The 14,585-nt window shown below is 44.1% G+C and overlaps 1 protein-coding gene across 2 annotated transcripts; it reads right to left on the bottom strand.

Moving 5' to 3' along the window:
• Positions 1-7,019: 7,019 nt before the first annotated feature.
• Positions 7,020-14,413, bottom strand: DCLRE1B (DNA cross-link repair 1B). 2 transcript variants are annotated; one of them, XM_036864587.1, is made up of 5 exons: positions 13,940-14,025; positions 13,451-13,533; positions 13,154-13,319; positions 12,495-12,677; positions 7,182-10,141 (listed from the first exon to the last, which is right to left on the bottom strand). In XM_036864587.1, the coding sequence occupies exons 3-5, from the start codon at positions 13,239-13,241 to the stop codon at positions 9,060-9,062; spliced, it is 1,353 nt and encodes a 450-aa protein (XP_036720482.1). In that variant the 5' UTR covers positions 13,242-13,319; positions 13,451-13,533; positions 13,940-14,025; the 3' UTR covers positions 7,182-9,059. The 2 variants fall into 2 exon arrangements, with proteins under 2 accessions (XP_036720481.1, XP_036720482.1); XM_036864586.1 differs by lacking the exon at positions 13,451-13,533 and having other exon boundaries at positions 7,020-10,141; positions 13,940-14,413.
• Positions 14,414-14,585: the final 172 nt, after the last annotated feature.

Raw genomic sequence — 14,585 nt, 5'->3', positions numbered from 1 at the left:
CTCCTAATTTATCCCTTCCCTCCCCTCTTTTTCCCCTTTGTTAAACATGTTCGTTTTCTATGTCTGTGAGTCTGTTTCTATTCGATTCCACAGGGACACTTCCTTGACCTTTATCTGAACTGCTCTTCACCCCCATTAGCCAGCCAGGACACTAGTTTTCACACAGGATAGTTGCAAGTTATAGAGATAATATTTATGCAGTATAAAATCAGTAAACTGTCATCGTGTTTAGCAAGTGGTTCTCTCCAGTGGGGCTGAAGTGGGGGGAGGTGCCCTATCTAAACCCTAGAGGGTAAATTCTCTGATGTGAAATAGGGCTTCTGCCTGATCAAGCACTCAGTGCTCCCCGAATGTCCTGTATAGAAGAAAAACACGGGCTTTGGAGGCTGATGTCACTAGGAGTCCTGACTCTTCCAGTTACGAGGGTGTGATAGTGGGTGTGCTCATGAGCCTCACTTTTCTCATCGTTAAAATGGAGATGGTAATACTTTTTCTTTACCTGCCTCATTCTATCCATCAGAAAATTTCTTCAGTGTTACTCCCCACAAATATCCTGAATCCACTACTGTTCATCTCCACTGATACTGTCTACAAAATCAGAAAGTCTATGAGAAGTAAAATATAGAAGAATAATAAGTATGGATTTTTCTGTCCTATCTTGATTAGAAGTGCAGGTTCTAATTATGTATGTATTGACTAGGAGCCTTGCAGAAAGAGGCTGCTCTCTACCAAAAATTACCTTGTTCATTCAGGTGCTCTTCTGTAAGGATGTAAAATATCACAACTTGGTGAATTAAACAGAAAGGCTCAATTCAGACTGAATTTGACGATGCTCTGTTCTCTATTATATCTTACAGCTCTCTCCTCGAAGATGCAGATATTCAAAGGTCAGGACTAATGTTATTCTCTATAAAATTTCATGGTTAAAACTTCATAATAATTTAAATAATTTAAAGAATAATTATTCTCTAATAAATTCATTTTTTTAAGGAAGAGTCCTAGTCTCTCAGGAAGTGTAACCTCTAACCCCAAGGCTTGTGTTGACTCCAAAACAAGTAAAACGTGTTTTTTTCCTCTTAAGCACATAGTTATAAAACATGTCTATTATAGGAAATAGTGTTAATTCATAAAATATTCCAATTATTTACTTGTAGATACTCATTTTTTCTTCTTCTTTTCTTCATTTCCTCCAAATATGTGTATCTATGTAATATCCTATATATATGCGTATATATATATATATATGGTTATAGATACACTTTTCCCCTGTGAAAGCTTTGGTGGAGGAAAAGGGATGTCTTTCTCCCTTCAGCTGCTTGTGTTAAAGAGGTAACTCTAATAGCTTCATATCCAAACAAAATGCAAAGCCTCTTTCTCCAAAAACCCCAGTTCAGCTCACCAGTATCTCTCACTGCTGCAAGAGCTTCCTGACTGGTATTCCTGCTTTCGTTCTTGCCCCATTCTCCATCTGTTGCTTTTAAAAATATATATCAGATCATACCACCCGCGCACACACACTAAAGCACTTCCCATTACACTTAGACTAAAACCCAAACTTCTTGCTTTAACCTGTAGGTCACATCTGATCCAACTTCTGCCTCCTTCTCTGAGCCCATCTCCTCTTCTCTCCTGCTGGCACAGCTCTTCTTGATGTTTCTTGGGCACAGAGGTCATTGCTGTCACATGGTCTTGGTGCTGATGCTGTCCCCAGGTCTTCACCTTTCCACCTCTCAGGTCTCATCTTTTTTTTTTTTTTTTTTTAATTTATTTTATTTTTGGCTGCGTTGGGTCTTCGTTGCTGCACGCAGCCTTTCTCTAGTTGCGGCGAGAGGGGGCTACTCTTCGTTGCGGTGCACAGGCTCTCATTGCGGTGGCTTCTCTTGTCGTGGGGCACAGGCTCTAGGCACTCGGGCTTCAGTAGTTGTGGCACGTGGGCTCAGTAGTTGTGGCTCGTGGGCTCTAGAGCGCAGGCTCAGTAGTTGTGACGCACGGGCTTAGTTGCTCCGCGGTATGTGGGATCTTCCCGGACCAGGGCTCGAACCCGTGTCCCCTGCATTGGCAGGCAGATTTAACCACTGTGCCACCAGGGAAGTCCATCTCAGGTCTCATCTTAAGTGTCAATTCCACAGGGACACTTCCTTGACCATTATCTGAACTGCTCTTCACCCCAATTAGCCAGTCTTATTTTCTTCTTAACACGTATCACTATCTGATATTTATTTATTTATGTATACTGCCTGTCTCTCTCTTTTAGAATTTAAGTTCCATGTGGGCAGGACATTTTCTGTCTTGTTCACTGTTTTATACCCTCAATGTCTGGAACACATGCCTGGCACATAGTAGGCATTCAATAAATATTTGTTGAATGAACAAATGAATGAAGGGATTTATGGACACTAGTTTTCACACAGGATAGTTGCAAGTTATAGAGATAATATTTATACAGTATCTGCCAAACTAAACATTCAATGGTTGTCAGTCCCTTGAGGGCTATGAACTCTGCTTTATTCCCTCTTGGAGAGAAATAGTATTTATTGAGGAAGGATTGCCTAAAGGATGTGCAATCCATCCATTCCTCCAATGATTCATTTATTCATTCACCCAATGTTTATCATTAAGAACCTGCTATGTGTTCTAGACAGTAGGGATGAAATAGTGAACAAAACAGACAAAAAAATAAATAAAAGAGCCCTGGAGTTTACATTCCAGTACAGTGAGGCACACACTAACCTCAACAGGTAAATGATTTCATATGTAAAGTGCTCTATGGAGAAAAAGCAAGGCAGGGAAAGAGGGAGTGGCAGGCAAGGTGGTTGTAATTTTAAATAAGATGATCAGGAATAGCCTCACTGAGCAAAACCTTGAAGGAGGTGAGGGAGCCACGTGGGTATCCTGGGTGGAAAAGATGGTAGGGAGAGGGAAGAAGTGAGGTGAGCGCTTACTGGGCACATTGGAGTAACTGCAAGGAGGTCAGTGTGCCTGGAGCAGAGTAAGTGAAGTGTGTGGGAGAGGAGGAGGAGAGGAGCCGGCAGATTGTGGGCGCCATGCAGACCACCAGGAGAACTTTGGTTTTTATTCAGAGTGAGCTGGAAAGCCATTGGAGGATTTGAGCAGAGAAGTAACATGCTATGATTTATGTCATGGCTGCTGTGGGGACTCTACTTGTGTGTTTGGAGAGGTGGGGGACAGTGTTGGAAGCAGGGAGAACATTTAAGAGGCTACTGACAAACGTTGCTTGGACAAGGGTGGTAACGGTGAAGATGGTGAAAAGAAATAAGATTCAGGATATGTTTCAAGGTAGAGTCAACAGGATATACTGACAGGTGGTAGTGCGGGTAGGAGGGGAAAGCAACAAGAAAGGGAGAATAGGAAACCAAGCTTACTAGAGACACATAATAGGGTTACTCAGCAGTATGGAACGCCATTCTGATGTATGAGATCATGACTTTAAAATGAAACCAGTCAGCCTGGTTGAATGATTTCTCCAGCAACATCTAGCTGCTCTAGTGCAGGCAAAGAGTAGATAGATATTATGATTTATCCAGAATTGGAGTTTTTCAAGGCAAGTTTGAGTGAAAGAGAGCAAGGGAGTGATATTATATTGATGGATTGTAGCATACAGTCCAGTCAAGGTAGAAAGTGAAGCTCAGAGAGGGCTTACGAACAGTAAAACATTGGCAATGAGGGTACTTGTGCAGATAAGCTGGGAGAAAAGAGGGTTTAAATTTGAGATTTCAGATGTAGGATAACTTATGATAACGACAGGGTGGTAAGGTAGAGAGAGGGAAATAAGGTCTTTGGAGATGAGGAGGTCAAAGAAACTGAGAGGCCAGAATGTTGAAGTCATCCAGGATGAAGACAGAGTTCTGAAAGAGGAAGTGAACAGGTGGAGATATGGAGAGAGTGGCACTCAGAGAGGGTGAAAACTCCTGGCCCTTTCCCACATCCTTTACCCTATGCATTGCTTCCATCTGGCTGTTCCTGAGTTACATCCTTTTATAGTAAACTGATGATCTAGTGAGTAAAATGTTTCTCTGAGTTCTGTGAGTTGCTGTAGCAAATTAATCAAACCCAAAGAGGGGGTCATTGAAACCTCCAATCTACAGTGATGGGTCAGAAGCACAGATGATAACCTGGACTTGTGATGGGCATCTCAAGTGGTGGCGGGGACAGTCTTGTGAGACTGAAGGCTTAGTCTGTGAGATCTGATGCCCTCTCCGAGTAGATAGTGTCAGAACTGAGTTGAATTATAGGACACCCAACTGGTGTTAGAGCATTGTTGGCTGGCAGGGGAACCCCTGCTTGCAATTTCGGAATTTTGGGTGCTCAGACCTTTTAGCAGGTTTTCTCCAAACCTTATATTCCAGACTCCCTAAGCACCAGGCATCTGGTCTCACCCTCATGCTTTGTTTCTACAGAGCCTGGTTAGTAGGGTGAGTGAGCTTGACCCAATTTTCTTGGCTTCTTAGAAGCACACCTTTCAGTGAGCACATTAAGGATGGGGTTGTAGCACTGGGGACAGACTTCATCCTCCACTCCCCAAAGTTATTATAAATTGATGGGAAGAGTTAGGACTGGTTAGATAGCCCTAATACAATAGTGTTTTAAATATGTGGATACTGCAAGGGAAACACTAACCCAAGGCTAACCAGAAGTTTTGTGTGATTGAAAGATGATTCAATAAGCTATCCGTTTAGGGAAAGAACCAAGCCCAAGAATCTGGGAGCTTTCTGTGATCTGGTGGGTCCAGGATGTGGTCAAAGAAGAGAAAGTTACCCAGGAATGAGATAGTCAAGGTGGGAGGGTGTATCTAAATAAAAGCATTGTGGCCAAAATAAAGACAAGCTTAACCATTCTGAGGATGAGAATCGCCCACGGGCAGCTGTAGATACAGATACTGATAAGGGCAAGCAGAATCATTCTGTAGTGATGTAGGTGGGATATCCTATGGAAGAGAAAGAGGGAAGTGCCATGAACCCAAGACAAAACAGCTTGTGGTGGTGGTGGTTAGAGAGGGTGAGAGGTGGGAACAGGTTATGGACTGACAGTTACTCACTAGTGATAGCATTGAAAATACATGCACATACAGGGAACTATATTCAATATCCTGTGATAAACCATAATGGAAAAGAATATGAAAAAGAATGTGTGTATATATATATATGTATACGTATATATACATACATATATGTATATATGTATGTATATATACGTATACATATATATATATGTATAACTGAATCACTTTGCTCTACAGTAGAAATTCACACAACATTGGAAATCAGTTATACTTCAGTAAAATAATTTTTATTTTAAATGGACCTCCAGTTGGAATTTCTCCTGCTTATGAACCACTCCAAGAATGCAGAGAGAACTGTCTCCCTGGGGGTGGACCTGAGATAGAGAACCCAGGTCTAAATCCCTTTTCTTGAACAAGTGGACTCACTTATCTTCTATTTCCTACCACAAAGGGTAGTCTGGGTCAGGAGTAAGAGATGGTTCCCCAAGGCCAGTCAGGCAGATTTTCTTCCCTAAAGGGACTTAAATCACTGTCAGTCTCCTTGTGGAAAAGTACAAGTTTTCCCACAGATCATGAAGCAAATAACTAATTGATCTCTAGGGAACTTCCTTTCTCCCAGTAACTTCAAGCTTCATTGCAAGATCTTCATAGATCTATGGGGTCATCCTTAGATTCTAAAAATAAATTATATTGGCTTCTTAAAGATATAGCAATGCAGCATGTTTATATGAGGGAGTGTTGAGAAATGAAACAAATAAGACAACTGCCAATCTCTATTATAAGCCAGACAAATTTAATTTAGAATAGTATGAAATCTTACCATTATTTCTTTTTTTTTTAAATTTAATTTATTTATACTTATGGCTGCACTGGGTCTTCGTTGCTGCGCGCGGGCTTTTCTCTAGGTGCGGCGAGTGGGGGCTACTCTTCGTCGTGGTGCGCAGGCTTCTCATTGCGGTGGCTTCTCGTTGCGGAGCGCGGGCTCTAGGAGTGCGGGCTTCAGTAGCTGTGGCATGCGGGCTCAGTAGTTATGGCTCGCTGGCTCTAGAGCGCAGGCTCAGTAGTTGTGGCGCACTGGCTTAGTTGCTCCGCGGTACGTGGGGTCCTCCGCGGCATGTGGGATCTTCCCGGACCCGGGCTCGAACCCATGTTCCCTGCATTGGCAGGCAGATTCTTAACCACTGTGCCACCAGGGAAGTCCCTTCCCATTATTAATACAGAGACATGCCACCAACAACTAAATTCCTCAAAGCCCTTTGCTTCTACCTCCCCCCCCCATCTGAATTCATATAGATCCCGCTTCTATATGGAAGGTATTCTATAGGAATACGTGTGACACAGCACGTGCCAAGAGTTGACAGGTTTCCTTGCTGCTAGAAGATAACTCGCATCTGGGGGCCCTTGTACTGAAGACTACCTTATCTCTCCCAGCCACCTTCGAGTAGCACAGAAGTGAGACAGCTAGACGCTCCCAGATGAAGTCAGGCTAAGCCTTGCCCACACAGCTTAGTAAATATTAACGTAGCACACAAGATGATTTTCCACGTGTTGACACATACCATTCTAATGACACCATTTGAACTTAATGAGTCTTCAAGGTATTTTAATGCTATCCTCTTCTGCAGAAAGGATAGTAAGGAAACCTTTCTGGAGGGCACTGGGCACAATTTGCATCAAGAACTTAAGCCTGTTGGGATTAGCAGATGCAAACTATTATATAGAGAATGGATAAACAAGGTCCTACTATATAGCACAGGGAACTATATTCAACCATAATGGAAAAGAATGTATATATATATGTATAACGGAATCGCTCTGCTGTACAGTAGAGATTAACACAACACTGGAAATCAACTATACTTCAATAAATTAAAAAAACTTAAAACTGTTATCCCACTTCCAGTAATTTACTCCAAGAAAATAAACACAAATGCCATGATATATGCATAAGAATGTTCATTGTAATATGTATAATTGTGAAAAAAAGAGCACACAAAATGCTGAATAAAACAAATAGTTTTAATTAAGGTATACCCATATGATAGGGTATTATACAACTATTAAAATGACATTTTGAATAATATTTAATGATACAAGAAAATGCTTAAGATATTAAGAAAGTAAACTGTAGGATATAAAACTATATACAGTATTACCCCAATTTGGAAAAAAAATTATGTATTTAATATATTTGCATGCACAGAAAAAGACTAGAAGAAAACAATTGATCTACATGGAGGAATTCTGATTTTTTCTTCTTTATATTTTGTATGACTTCCAAAGTTTCTTATTTTATAAAGAGAATAATTTTTTTTTTAAAGAACCAGAGGCTGAGAGAACCAATGTTTGAAATATCCATCATGTGATAGGCACTGAGCTAGGAATTTTACCAATTATCTAACCTTCAAAGCAATCAGGAGAGGTAGGTACCTCAGTCCCTGGTTTACAGACGAGAAACTGAGGCTCTGCTATGGAAGCCTGATATCTCTATTTGCCCAGGTACCCTGGATTCAAGCCCAGGACAGGGCCCATGCCCCCTGCTACCCCACATGCCTCACCTGCTATGACTCCTAGTGGGCCCATGGGAGGCCACTGACAAAACAGAGCTGTATACAGCTTGCCTAAGAGAAAGGCCTTATTTTGCTTTCTAAACTCTTCATATCTTTCTCCAGAAGTAGACAATTTCCGGCCCCCTGCACAAGAATCAGAGGCTTCTTCATTGTGAAGGCTTGAAGCTCCATTGTGAAACAGTTTTTATCCATGTGCCCAGCTCCACATGCCTGTGCCCTCTGTGACTGTGGTATCTGCTGTCCTGCTTATTGGTTTGGCATTTTGTCAGGCTGAGCAGAAGGTCAGGGCCGAACTGCACACCCTCACCCCTTCCACCAGCTGGCTCCTTGGTCTCTGCCCTGGATACTAAAACTAACAGGCTATGTCCTCCAGCTCCCTACTCAACCCAAGGATGGAAGGGGGGGGATACTGGGTGGAGGGGGTCAGCAAATATCCCAGCTGTGTGAACAATCAGGACTATCTGGCAGCACATTTGACCTTTTGTAACCTTACTTCAGCCAAATAGTCAGGGCCTCTAGGCAGCGGGGAGGCCCATCTTACCCAAAGCCTAATGTTTGGCAGGGTTCCAGATACTGCCTTGGTGAGGGGTGCCCAGTCCCCCAGCTGGCTCTCTTCCAGGTAGGTCCTCAGGGACACTAACTGCAAACTCTCACCGAGGCAGAGGTGGAAATTTTCTCCAGTTTTTCAAGGATCTTCATCACTTCCTGTTCCCTCCCAGAGGCAGAGACAGGAAGTGACTTGGATGGGGTCACAGCAAATCAGTGACCTTCAGGATTGGAACATGCTGCCTGGGCCACTTTATCCTCCTGCACCACAGTTCCTAAATTAAAAAACAGACTCCCTAGGGACTTTTATCTAGGAAGAGACAGAAGGGGACATGGGGAATGACACATGACACACAAAACAATGGGAATAAACTGGTCCTTTTTGATCAGACTCTTTATCGCTTTCTGCAGCCACACAAGAGGACTGCATGTTCAAAAAGTCTGGAGAGCGGTTAGGACTCTGCTTCCACTGCAGGGGGCGCGGGTTCGATCCCTGATCAGGGAACTAAGATCCTGTATGCCACACAGCCAAAAAAAAAAAAAAGTTTGGAGAAATACTGGGTTAAACAAAGTTAAAAAGATTAAATTAATGCAGGAATTCCCAGAACATTTAATGTGATCACATATACTGTAAAGGGGTTATAATGTAAAGTGTTTCTTAAACACAAGTCAATTATAGAACTAAAGATTCCATAGGCACTAGGATTCCAATGAACATGCTTTGAGAAGTCTTGTTACAGGGTGGGCATGTACCACAGAAAAGTAAGGCCCCAAATAAGCCATCAGCCACTATCTTCAAAAGTGCAGTGTTGATGTGGCACTGCCATTTGTTAGTGGTAGAAATACAAAGAGTGCTAACTTTGAAAATAACTCTTGATGAGTTAAAAAAAAAAAAAGTGCAGTGTTGAATCAAAACAAGGTTGTCATTCTATACTCTCCTGTCTGTACTTGAGCAAGAGTTGATGGTATTTTTCCGCTTGCTGGTCAAAGCCCCTGGAAGAGAACCCTGCCTGGAGAAAGTTCACTGGAGTCAGAAGGTATTTGAGTGCCAGGCCCCTGTACTCAGGGGCCAGAAGAGGAGCAGCCTTGCTGCTGTGAGACTGGGGAGAATCCTGGCCCATCCAGGCTCTCTGGTTCCCTGTGGCTGCTGAGCCCGCATTGTCTCCCCTGGGTACCAAGTAGGGCCCTACACCGATTTCCTCCCCAGTTTCCGGAGAGGGAAATTCTTTATCTGTAGACCTTAAGTGCACTGAAAAACCCGAGGGGGCAGTCAATACCGTCACCATCTTCTGGGACTCGGAGGAAGGGACTGTCCCCTCCCATTCTTTGTTGCAGACGTCCGGGAACGACTGCTTCTTGATCTTCAAAGGATGGTGGGAGGGCTGCTTCTCAAGCTCCCCAGAAAGGTTCTCATTCTTGGTCTTCTTCGAGTCCCTGTCAGCTTGAGAGTGATCAGCATTTTCCTCAAGGGATTCAAACACGACACCCTGGGTTCTCAGTCTCTTTAGCTTCCTTTCTAACAACAGCCAGAGAAAACTTGGATTTCTAGAGGAGGAACTCATGTATTGCTGTACAGAGTCTGGAATCAGAGGCACAGAGAGCCTGGGGCTCAGGCTGTCCTGAAAGTAGTCCCTACAGGGTTGTCGCCTGACAATGGGCACCACCTGGCAAGGCCTCAGTGCTTCGACAAAGGCACGGAGCTCAGGGTAGGAGGAATGGTCAGAGTAAGGGATGATGTGGATATCGGGGTGGGAACGGTAGATTTTCCGGCTGGTGGGGAGGATAGCAATGGTAGGGTGGGTCTGGTTCCAACGCAGCATAGCGGAATGGCAGATCTCCATGTGGTCCACGGCATGGATGCGGCCAGCCTTCTCCTCCACTGTGAACACATCTGCCAAGCCCAGCAGCTGCACCAACTCCAGGCGCCGAGGACTCAATACCACCCAGGTCTGAAACTCCAGGGCCAGCTGCTCCAGCAGTGACTCTTTTCCCAGGCTATAGAGTCCTGAATAATGTTCAAGGGATTGGGGAAAGTAAGAGAAGGAAGAGGATGAAGCTAATAAGTCAACCAGATGTTTAACAGAAATACACAAAATTAATGGGACTACCCCCTGACTGTCTATCGGGAAGGAGGTGGCATTTCAGCTGAGGTATATGGAGGATGGGGTAGAGAGAAGTTTAGCACAGAATCCACTCATTTATTCAGTTCAACAAAGGAAAGCATCTATCAGGTGTTAGGCACCGTGAAAACAAACAAAAATCTCAGTCCTCAAGGAGTGTAATCTATTTGGGGACCCAGAAACAATGCATGCTACAGACATGCACACAGTATTATGAGGGCACAGAAAAACATCTACCAGTTGATAGAGTTAGGGATAGCTCCCTGAAAATGACAACTTAGATAAGTCCTAAATGATGGGTGCAAGTTAATCTGGCAAGGGAAGGGGATGGTAGAGAACATTTTAAGAGAGGTCATTTCAGTGTTACTAAGGTACAAAGAAACTGGTAAGAAATGACACTAGAGAGGTGAGCAAGGGCCATATAATAGGGGGCTTTGTATGTACTGCTAGGGAGCTTGGATTTAATTCTGTAAGTGAAGGTGAGTCATTAAGGAGTTGCAAGCAGGAAAATGGCTAATTCTAATTATAGGATTCATAGGATCAGAGCAGGGCTTTAGAAAAAAAAGTGGCAGCAGTATTATTCAAAGACCTGCATGAGAATATACTGAAAGCAGAAGTACCAGTTAGAAGGCCCAAATAGTACTTATAGAGAAAGAAATGGAGGCCTGAATTTGGGTAGTGGTTATGGTAACAGATATGGGAAATGTTGTTTAAGTAGTTGTTCTCAGACCTTTTCTGAAGGTGTATTTCAAGTCTACAACCAGACTGTGAACTCCTTTAAAGAATCTATATTTCCTTTATATCCACCTTATTCCTCATCATGGTTCAAAATCTCACTCTTTGGGCACAAAGGTAGCTGATTTTCTTTTCTCTCTCCCTATCCTCCTGCCTTTTATTTTACCTCTTCTAGGCCCTTTACTACTAGACTATAAGCCCTCATATTTTATTCATTTTTTTCTATTCCCACTGCCTATCAGAATACTTGGCACACAGTAGGGGATTATTGTATATCTGCAAAATTAATCAAGCCCTACTACAGTACCCTACTAGCCAGCTGTGCTTCTCTGGGAAAACTCTGCGTTGAAAACTCCAAGAATAGTTAGGACTGATATTTCTTCATAAGTAGTCAAGCAATCCTGAGAGGGAATATCTCTCCATCAATTTGGTAGTCACTCTGGAAGGTATACAATTTTTTTTTTCAATGCCTTTGTTTAAACCTATTTTGAAACTCCTTTCAAAGTTGGGGCATATCCTTTTAAAATGTTCATCATGGTGGCAAATTTTTTTCCTTTTGTGGATTTACTACAATTTTGGAAACAATCAAAAAAATCATTTGGAACTAAATCTATTACATTTTTAAAAATAAAAATGGATTTTTATAAACTATCCCAAAAGGCAATTCCAAGAATCCCAAAATGTTTTGTACTGTTGTGGAGTCACTAGAACAAGCAGACAGCTGGGTTTTCAATGTATCTAATTGCAAGAACACTCCCCTGAATATCTACATTCTGATAAACTTCATTCACTTGCTAACAAATATTTACCGAATGCCTCTATCAGGCATTAACCTAGGCATCTGGGATATATCCATAAGTGAAACAAAGAGCCTGTCTATTGTGAAATTTACATTCTAACACAGGGAGACAGATAATAAAAATTAAATACAATAAATACGTAAATTATGGAATACACTGTAAGGTGATAAGGGAAATAGTGTCCCTCTCCTACTTAAAACCCTTCAATAGCTCTTTATCCTAAGAGCAATGGTTGCATTTAGGATCAAGTTCAAAATGGCTTACAGGCACTTCAGCCCCTCCAGCCTTTCCAGCCTCCTCAACCACTGTGCACCTGTCATACTGCTGCTTCTCTGTTCCACAAACACATAAGACTTCTTCCCACCTCCATCCACACCCTCAAGGAATATGTGTGTGTGTGTGTGTGTGTGTGTGGCAGGGAAAGTGGGGATAGACAATCAACAATAAGCAACAGTATATTAAAACATATGGAGTATATGGGAAATTGACAAGTGCTATGAAAAAGTTGAATTGGTTTAGGGGATCAGGAGTTGGGAATGTGGGAGTAGAGATGGTGGGCAGATTGTAATTTTAAATAAAAGGTCAGGGTAGATTTCATGGAGAAAAGGACATCTGCACAAAGACCTGAAAGATGTGAGACACTCCAAAGAACCTAGATTCACTAGCTCCATGAGTGAGAAAAAAAGGAAAGGAAAGCCCTCACCAATCTTTATGTTATGTTGTGGGTGCTTTCGAATGAGCTCAACAATCTGGCGGGCAGCTTCTTCTTTGGAAGGAAGAACCAGGGCTGGGTTGCAATTGGTGTTGTCTAGGTATAAGGTATGGATCTGTTTCCCCAGTCTCAGGGCTGGCTCCTTCAGCATGGACGGTGTATACCGAAAATCACCTGGAAGAAGAATATATGGGAGGCAGACAGAGACAAAAGTATAGAAGACAAGCCTCTCCCAATTCCAACAATGGGCATTTGTCTACTGGCCTGTTGGAAAAAACTAGAGTCTAGCAATGATGAATGTAGTACAGCTTCTTTGTGGAAACGTCTCCATCGTGCTCCTGTTTTTTCATGATTCTTTGCAAAGTTCATACCCCTAAAGAGTGGGAAATCAATTGAGAAAGGGTCACTGTGCTCATGTGGCATGAAGCTAGGAGGTCTCCAGACTTCTACTATGAGTCAAAGATGCTCAAGAAAAGTAGTGTTGGGAATTCCCTGGCGGTCCGGTGGTTAGGACTCCGCACTTTCACTGCCGAGGGGGCAGGTTCCGCCCTGGCTGGGGAACTAAGATCCCGCAAACCGTGGGGCTTGGCCCAAAAAAAAAAAGTAGTGTCTAGGCTGGGAAAGTGGAAAGGACCCCTCTGGAAACCCACCTGTGTAGAGGATGGTTCCAAAGTATCCTTCAAAGAGAAACATGACAGAGCCAGGGCAGTGATTGGCATCGATGAGGGTTACAGTCATGGTCTCTCGCCCAACTTCATCTAGAGGCAGGACATGGCTCTCACCAACCTCCAGGGCTCGGATCCACTGCTTAGATACCTGAGGAAACAGTTGGTCATCCCAAGGAACACAGACTCCCCTCCCTGATACATCCGTAGATCAGAAGCTGTGATGGGGATTCCCAAACAATCCTCCCTTCCTCTTCCCACCCTCTACCTCACCCTTCATACAAGTTTCAATTAAGAGTCCAGAAAACAAGTCTTGTCAGCGATTCTCAAACTTTCCAAATCATAATAATCCTTTGGGGGGGCACCTGTTGAAAAAAAATCCAACCAGATTTCCACGACCTGCGCTAGCTATGTCTACTGAATCAGATGGGGGAGAAGGGAGGCGCTGGAGAATCTGTATTTTACTCAGCACATTGGGTGGATTCTTATGATGAGGCAAGTTTGGGAAACACTGGCCTAGCTTATGTGAAGAGGTAGGAACAATTTCCTTGGCTGGACTAAAAGTCCTCCCCAATTTATCACTCAAACATCCCAAGCCGGCCAGTTGGAAACCACACTCCTATTCTGGGCTAAAGATGCATTCTGGGTTCTCGCTTTTGTAAAACTCAGTCTTCCTGGCCCCAACTCTATGACTCCAAGGCTGTGACAGATCGGAAGTCCCCACCCAGCTGCCGGGACCAACTCTCGGAGGCCGACTCTAGCCCCCCATACCTGTCGGTGACGGTGCAAGAGGTAAGCGGTGACTGGGGAGCAGTAGAGGGGCCGGGTCCAGGTGCTAGAGAGACCCACGGTGTGGTCCGAGTGCATGTGGGACAAGAAGAAGAGCCGGGCGGAGCCAGCCCGGCGCAGGCTCCAAAAGTCCACAGCGATGGGCGTTTGAGGGATCAAGACCCCGTTCATGGTGGCGGGGTTGGAGAGTCACCAGTGGGATCTTCATGGGAACAGAGCTCCTGCGGGAGGCTCCTACAACGGCGCCCTGAAAAAAGTCATGCTGGGGCAAGAACAGGGCCAGAGACCGTAAGGAAAGCCAGCTCAGTGGGGGAATGAGTGACTAGACTGGGCAGAAAGAAGGAAGTGACCGTGCTGGTGGGAGTCTAGGGGTGGAATCGCAAACCACAGAAGGCGCCCAACGGAGCGCCACTCCCCCTGGCGCGCGGGACCAGGGGCCGAGGCCCCGGTCTCAAAGCGCGCGCTGCTGGGCGGAGACAGGCGGAAGTAGATGATTTCCGATTGCCCGCCGCCGCTCCGCCAGAGGTAGCCGCGCAGCGGCGCCGGGAGGTGAGAGGTTGGGGGAAGGGCACCCTAAGGTCGGGATCCAGGCTGCGCTCGGCGCTCACTGGGAGAGGGTGATTGGCAG

The sequence above is a fragment of the Balaenoptera musculus genome, chromosome 1 (genome assembly GCF_009873245.2).
Source record: "Balaenoptera musculus isolate JJ_BM4_2016_0621 chromosome 1, mBalMus1.pri.v3, whole genome shotgun sequence".
In the NCBI taxonomy this organism is placed as follows: Eukaryota; Metazoa; Chordata; class Mammalia; order Artiodactyla; family Balaenopteridae; genus Balaenoptera; species Balaenoptera musculus.
Note: the sequence above shows the minus strand (reverse complement) of the source record. Positions and strands in the feature narration are given on the sequence as shown.

What these genes read in the sequence shown, in the direction of transcription:
- DCLRE1B (XM_036864586.1), bottom strand. Translation starts at nt 14,128, where the DNA reads ATGAACGGGGTCTTGATCCCTCAAACGCCCATCGCTGTGGACTTTTGG. An exon ending in TCTTGCACCGTCACCGACAG is followed by an intron (nt 13,320 to 13,939) that starts GTATGGGGGGCT and finishes CTGTTTCCTCAG; the next exon opens with GTATCTAAGCAGTGGATCCG. An exon ending in ACAACATAACATAAAGATTG is followed by an intron (nt 10,142 to 12,494) that starts GTGAGGGCTTTC and finishes AACATTATTCAG; the next exon opens with GACTCTATAGCCTGGGAAAA.